A 7,675-nucleotide genomic window follows, 5' to 3' on the forward strand; every position below is an offset into this window, starting at 1 on the left:
GAAAGAGGGGCTGGATACTTGAGGGTCCAGGCCCTGTTTGGAATAATATTTGGAACCACTATCCAGTGACAAAACTGAAAATGTCAGTTGCTTATCAAATTCAACAATAAACTAAACAGCTATGCTGGATCACTCTTGCCTGTAAGCTTCTTGGAGATGAGGTCATGGCCATCTTGTTGAGTGAAGGGATGAACATCCCCTAGGAATATGGGCCCTCAACTCCTACACGCATAACTCCAGATGGGTGCAATACCTTTAGTGTAGATGCTCTCAGCTCACACCTCTACGTGCCAAGGCCACTTCCTGCAAACCTCTACAGCTCTGCCTGAGGCTTTTATAAAACAACAACAATTCTGGTTATAGGGACACATATAGCACCTGGAATTGTGATATTTATTTAATGCCCTGGATGCAGCTGGATGAACTAATGGTGGCTGGAAGGTTGGGGAATATATATCTGGCTTCTTCACCCACAGTTGGGAGAACTTGGACACATGTTCTACATTGTCTCCTAGAGTTCTCCAGTGAGACTGAGTCCTGGGTGCCCACAGTGGACACTTGCTTGAGAATACTTACTTGATTGGCTTCCTGCTACCCTCTCTTTCGTGTCCTCCCTTCTTTATCCGTGTTTTCGGATATTACCTCCCAAGATAACTGCACTTAAATTCTCATCTTGACTTTCCATGGAGCCCACAAGTTAAAGTGGAAGACCTAACAATGGGGATCTTTCAAAATACCAGAAACAGTATTCTCAAGAGGATTTCTTAGAGAGCAAGAAGATAAAAATAGCTTCACAATCCCCACATTATCTCCGTTTGTTCAAAATATGAATTCTGAAGTTGAAGGCACGACATATTTTTTAGGGCTTCCCGTATAAAATAACACCTGGTGTTGATTTTCTTGTTTTTTCTTTCTTTCTTTCTTTTTTTTTCTTTTTTGTCTTTTAAAGGTTAGAGATTACTCACCTCCCCTGCTGGTCATTAAATCAGTCTGGCAGGATTCCTCGGAAGTTCTGTGGCCTTCCGGGCATGTGGTGGTAGCACAGGCAGTGCTGCAGACAGGCCTGCTTGCTGTGATATGCTACCAAGCAGGTGACTTCAAAGGTCTGCTTCAAGCCTATCTCAAGTATCAGTTGGGGCTCACACTGAGCCCCAAAGTCAGGTACCAGATGGCACATCTCACAAAGTCAAAGTTGATCATATCCCCAGCACCTTGCATCTCTCTAGCTCCTGTGCCAAAGGATGCTGCAATCTCTTAGGCAGAAAACGAATAATTTCATTTAGCTTACTTCTTCTCTTGGTTATCCTAAGGAGTCACCAGTGAAATGCTCAGCTGTTCTGTGAAGTTTGTAAGTCTAGTGAATTCTAATAGGTTGTTTTGGTGTTAATTTGAAAAAAAATCATCCTTCTCTAGCTCTAATATAGCATCTATCAAGATACTATGAATCATTAAAAAGGTAGACTTCCTCTCACACTACAGCTTTATATTTAAATTTCATTTTAACTTAGCAGTTTACTCAAGTTTGTCCCAGATCTGCACAGGGAAGTAAAAGATTTTTTCCCCAAATCTAAATGAGAGAAGCAGGGTGGGCATTTCAGGATTTTAGTCATATAAATGAAATGTGCTTAGAATCAGACAACCCTAGAATAATATTATACTTGGATTATTTGGATATATGCCCTATGAAATGAAAGGAAAATTAAAAGCAATCTTGATCTCTTTTTAATTTTCCCCTAGTGCAGAAATAAAGTGCAAATGCAATTGACTGACCCAGCAGATGCATGAATGCTGCCCTTTTAGGCCTAGGCTCAATCTTTTCTAAGAGTATCTGCCACTCAGAAAACTCACTGAATGGATTGCACTGCCCAAGGTGTCATAGCACCTGTCACCAGACAAAGTACCCTGAGATGCTAAGAGCAGATTCTAGCATCAGCATCTGTGGAGATGACTTTTAAAGTACCTTCCAAACCCAAGGGTCTTTGATCCCCTGTTTCTTGGATACAAGCTCTTCTTTTGTCATTTTATGTTCAGGAAGGCGAAGCAGCCGGACTAGGCAACAAAGCACTGCCTCCCGCCTCCTTGGCAGGTCACCACTCACAGTGGGGTCTTACACACTGTCAGGAGAAGCTCGGCATAGTGGGTGACTGCTACAGATTGAGGGTCAGGCCTGCCAATAATGGGCACTCTGCGAAGTCTCAAGGCCAGGGTCAATTCAGCAGCTTTGCCATTCAAGCAGTTAAGACTGCATTCAGTTTCTTGAGTTCCTCTACAGCGAGATTTAGACCATAAAGGACAGAGCTATAGGAGAGAACCAGATAACTGCATCTTGGGGAAGGTTACACTGGAAGATCTGGTCTCTGCCCAATTGCCCCTAAGAGCATTTCCTCAGAGGTCATAGTTTTTGTCCCCGAAGTTCAATAAGATCTTGGCATTTTTTCATTTTACATAATCAATGCGACTGCAAAAAAAAAAGTCCCGATAAAACAGAAGAAAAATACAAATGAACCCCTTCAAGCAGTGTTTGGGGCAAGGTAATTCTTTGCTGTGGGGGGCTGTCCTGTGCACACAGGATGTTTGACAGCATACATGATCTCCACCCACTAGATGCCAGTAGCAACCCACCGCCAGTTATGACAATCAAAAATGTCTCTAACCATTGCTAAATGGACCCTGGGGGGCACAATCGCCCCGGTTGAGAACCACTGCCTTAGAAGTTAACAGTATTAACTTCCTGAAATTGCTCTAGTAAAGAAGTTTTGGAAAAAAGAAAAAAGTTTTGGAATACAATATAGGAATTTCTTTATGTAAAAGAATAAGAGTAAATATTTTTTCCTTTGAATGACACATGCTGTCTCTGCCTCATTTTCTTGTTTTTGTTTCATTCTGTTACAATTTTTTAAAACTGTTAAAACTCCTTCTAAGCTTGAAAAGAGGCTGGAATTTGTTGATCCTTATATTGTAGAGAAAGAAATGATGGCGATTCCCGTAATGATTGAAAGTGCTGAGACAGTATTTGGAAAAACTGGGATCTCGATCCAGCTACCAGGTCTTTGTGACCCTGAGCTAGCAATTATGCTGCCCTTCTTGGAAACCCTGAATTAAATGATTCCAAGTTAAATTCTATCAATCCCGTTTTGCAACTTCATTCTACTTAATGTATTTAAACGTAAAAAAGTTTAAATAAAATAGAAACTCAATATTTGAACAAAATGAAATACCCCAGTAAGTGGAAGAAGGTCTGAATGGCAAGGGTGTGTCCTTCCCTTGGTTTGGGATAAAATACCATATGAGGTTCTCTTGAAGAGGGCACTGTGCAAAGGAGATGCCCCTACCCAATTTTAGAACTGCAATATATTTTGATGTGACTACAGAGGTTAACAAGGAAGGAAGAAATGGCATCTTGGAAAATGAGAATCCTAGAAACTGCCTGTAAAGTTGTAAAAATAAAATTGTCATTTTGAAAATGTATTTTAAAGTGGTCTATGGAATTTTCTTTACCCGTCACATAAATGTCTGAGTAAATCAGGACAGGTCTATTTGACAAGTATTTACTGAGGGTCCACTGCGTGCCAGGGACTGTGTGAGGCACTGGAATTGAATCCACCTGGACCCGGCTAATGAACAGCGCTCAAACGCCAAATAGCCACGTTCAATCATCCAGAGACTTTTTTTTCCAGTAAAATATTTGACCTGTCTTTGTATATTGCTAATTACTAATATTTTATGCTTTACTTCGGGCATTTAGAGTTTCTATTTATGGATTTTTATTGACACCAGGAAGAATCAGTCAAGAGAATGTTTTTATCCAGTTACCACAGTTAGAACAACGGTATGGGATGGGTATGAGACTTTGGTCAAATATACTTCATTCGGATAACAAACATATACTTTTAAATTATTCAAGTAGTTTATCATATGGGAGGCAGTAAATTATAGTGAATAGAGCACTGTGCTGGGAGTCAGAAACCATGGGTTCCAGTCCTGGTTCTGTCCTTGTCTTCTTTCCATGGACAAGTTAGTTAATTTCTAAAGAGCAGTTTTCTCATCTGTAAAATGGGAACACAATACTTTCCTGCCTACTTGAGGTATTTACTGTATTTAAACATACTATATGATTATATTTTACAAAATGCTATAAAGGTGATAGCATTATTATAAGGACTGGGCGAAACCGGTTCTTTACATGGATGATTCTGGAATAAATCAAGTATTGTCTTGGTCACAGCCCAGATCAATTATCAACAAGACCTTCTTACACTTCATTTTAGGTGATTAAGAAGAAACATATCTATAAAAGCTTGTGAGGCACTGCCCCGAAATTTGCTTTGAAAGATAGATACATCATGGATTTTCTGTTAAACTATGATAATGAACTAAATTTAACCTTCTAGTGAAATGAAGACTTTTGAAGATCAACATTTAAAGAGGTTCAGAAATCAATGTTGACTCCTATCAGCACCATCAGGCCCCACCTACTTTCACCCAAAATTACATCTGTGTCGCGCAGCCTTCAGAGCATCTCTTGAGAGGAGAGTCACCCCTCTCATAGTTTGGGGTCAGATTCTATGCAGCAGAGTAAGGCAATCATGTCCCTTGTACAGATTTGAGAAAGCTCCTCCAAACCAGATCAGCTGGATTTTCAAACATGGATTATATTTTTCTGTAATACTCTCAATTATATTTAAAAAATCAACCTAGCTTTTTATTTCTTGTCATCATCCTTTCACAGTCTATTTTTGATCAGAAAGTAGCTGGACTAATGTCCCAAGAAGGATTGCCTTCATTGAATAGGTACAATCAAGAGCACTATGAGGAGTAAACCACACAGCCCAGCAAGTTACTTCCTCCAGTTTCCTAGTGGGGCCTGAGAAACCCTCAAACCCTGCTTATGCTTTGTCCACTTCACTTCCAATGTGATGCCATAAAGTGGGCAGGGGCTGGCTGGTGTCGTGTACAATGTTAACTGTCAGTGCTATTCCTGATGCCAGCAACAAAGTATCAGAATAACACTAGTGAGGGCAGAAACAGTGACTCTCACTCCTAACACCTTTTGTAAAGGATAAGTCTTCATCAATCTCTAAAGGAAAAAAAGAAAAAATAATAAGTGCTTGTTCCCACACTTTACATTACCATGACCACTGATGGTCCATTTTTCTGTCTCCTGGCTCCATACCTACCAAATACAGGGGTTGGATGTAGAAAGAAAATAATAGATATATAAAATCAAAGGCAACCCCCTCGGTTTTATAAGTCTGAGATTTTATAAGCTGTATGAATTTGACCAGAAAGCCATCAGCTAGAAATGAATTCTGACCACTGTTCAACTTGGTTTTGATTTTCCCTAGATACCTAGAAAATGAAAAACCATCCCATTTCTTAAAACAGTTCATCGACAAGACCGCTGTCCTTTTAAATTGCCCTTTAGACATGGTGGCAAAGCCAGCCTCTCTCTCTCTCCAACTTTCTCTTATAATATGGTTTTCTGTCTCGAACAGACCAAAATCAAATAGGAGAGAAACAATCCAGTGGAAAAGAGATCCGATGTGCCTGTTGATGTCTCATTAACCTTGAGAGCGAATGTAACTGGTGACTACCGTCACAGTGGTGTGAGGGTTTGTTACGAAAAAAAAATAAAAAGCCAGTGGAAACATCACCTGGGGTGGGTAAGGGGGCAGGGAATACAAAGAGAAACATCATTTAGTAGATCATCTATCAAAACATAGGGCAGCTTTCCAACTGTTAGGACTGACTGAATTATAGTTTCCTTAAGCCCGTGATGAGACTACTATGTGTTTTTTTGAGAAAGTATTTGGAGCAGTATTTGTGTGTCAACATTGTTCACGGAAGTATGGGGGGGAAAACACTTTGGTGTTACAAGTATAATCATGAGAAAAGCGAACATCTCGGGATAATGATACTAAGGTTCTGTGATGAGTGAGTATGTGTGACATGTGTGTGCCATTAAAAATATCACGAGCTACCCAATGAGGGAAGGTCCTAATTCCATTGAGCCCCTATTCAAGTTCTCATGATTAATCACTGATTGATAACATGTCAACAAATAGAGAGAAGGAAATAATATAGGAAAATAAGCTTGTCTCTAGGGATAAAGGGTTACCTGTACAGAAAAAGAGAAGGAAAGAGTTCCCCAGATTCATTAGCAGACTCCTCTTGGGATAAGAAGATAGAGATCTAACCAGCCTCTAATCCCAGATCTAGACCAGAGACCCACACAAAAGCAGCACCTCCCACCCCTCTGTCCCAGAGCCCCAGCTGGGACTAGTTCCTTTCTGCCCTCCCAGAGGAGCGCCTTAAGTAAACAAGCCCCATAATCCCCACCAGGGACTTGGATGGAACATTTTCACCTATTTTTGCTTTTCTCTCCCAAGGTCTCCCTTTTCCATCTCTAATCTTCACTTCTCTACTTTTCTTACGAACTTCCTGAAAGTTATCACCATTAACCTCACTTCTCACGTCAAATTCCCACCGCAGGCTGAGAGCACAACCTGTTTCTGGGAGTGTCACCCTCTAACCAGCCTGCTTGATTTCCTGTGCTCTTTTCAAGGCCACACAGCCTGGCTTCTGTCCTCCTCATCCTTCTGGCTCTGCCCCTCACCCTCACGCCCAAATGTACCCTAATAAAAGTGGATCAACTGAAACCTTCTTTTGCCAAATAAGTTTTTGCATTTCAGAGGAGAGGAGCTATGTGAAAGATGAAATAACTGCGAATTATAAGCATCATTTCCCACTCTAGAAGACAGAGATGGCTTCCTCGCTCTGGGGAAGAGGGCAGCCCCTGTCCTCGCCAGGGACCATACTTCTTTCTGGGTGGGTGGGAGGCATTTTCCTCATCATCCCACCTCACGTTCCTCTGCTCCCTCACAGCCCTTCTGAGCAGCCTTTCCCAAAACACTCTGGGGGCCAGAGGAAGGGAGAGAAAAGGAGAGGAAGGGGAAAGGGGTCTCCAGATCCCCACAAGCATAGTCTTTTGTTTTCAATTAGCAGGACTTTCTAAAAGGTCTTTTCTTATTCTGCTCTTTCCTGGCCCAGTTACCCCAAAGCTTCCCCGCCCCCAAGACCACTGCAACCAAAACAAGCGCACTGACCACAGCACCGTGGCTGCCGCCGCCCCAACTGTTGCAGCAGCTGCCGGGGTGGCAGCGAGGGCAGGGCCGGGCCCGGACCCAGACGCTCCCCACCCAGGGGGCTGGGTGGCTCCAGGCAGCCTTCGAGGGGCGCGTGGTTCAGGGAAGCCCCTGCGGCAGCCGCCTGGGATGGGAGAGGCGGCGCTCTCAGCCCGGACCCCGCGCGCAGCCAGCCCAGCCGCGGTAGCGGCGGAGGCTGCCCGCTTCTGCCCCATTCTCACCTTTAAGATCAGGTCGGTGTGATGCTGGTCCAGCATGTTGGCTTTCTGGAAGGAGGTGACGATGACCCGGCCGTAGCGCCCGGGGGTCTGTAGGTCCGAGTAGAGCCGGTGCTTGGAACGGTTGACCGGGAAGAGGCTGTTGACAAGGTTGCGCTCGATCTTGGCGAGGCTGTGCTGGGGCGCCAGCAGGTGCTCCACGCTCTCTTCGACCTGGTAGCGGCTGAAGCTGGCGCCGAGCAGGATGGAGATGAGCACGGGCGCCGAGGCGAAGAAGACCGGGTGACTGGCAATGAAGTGGCCGAGCCGGGA

At 43.3% G+C, this 7,675-nt stretch overlaps 1 protein-coding gene across 1 annotated transcript in view; it reads right to left on the reverse strand.

Moving 5' to 3' along the window:
* The window catches only part of PTCHD1 (patched domain containing 1), a 51,065-nt gene extending 43,396 nt beyond the window's left edge, over nucleotides 1-7,669 (reverse strand). The window contains exon 1 of the mRNA XM_006911610.2: nucleotides 7,367-7,669. Coding sequence (XP_006911672.1) covers nucleotides 7,367-7,402 — 36 coding nt within the window. The 5' untranslated portion in view covers nucleotides 7,403-7,669. The remainder of the gene's footprint in view (nucleotides 1-7,366) is intronic.
* Between the last annotated feature and the right edge of the window lie 6 nt (nucleotides 7,670-7,675).

This window comes from Pteropus alecto, unplaced genomic scaffold, assembly GCF_000325575.1.
Source record: "Pteropus alecto unplaced genomic scaffold, ASM32557v1 scaffold23, whole genome shotgun sequence".
NCBI classification, from domain to species: Eukaryota; Metazoa; Chordata; class Mammalia; order Chiroptera; family Pteropodidae; genus Pteropus; species Pteropus alecto.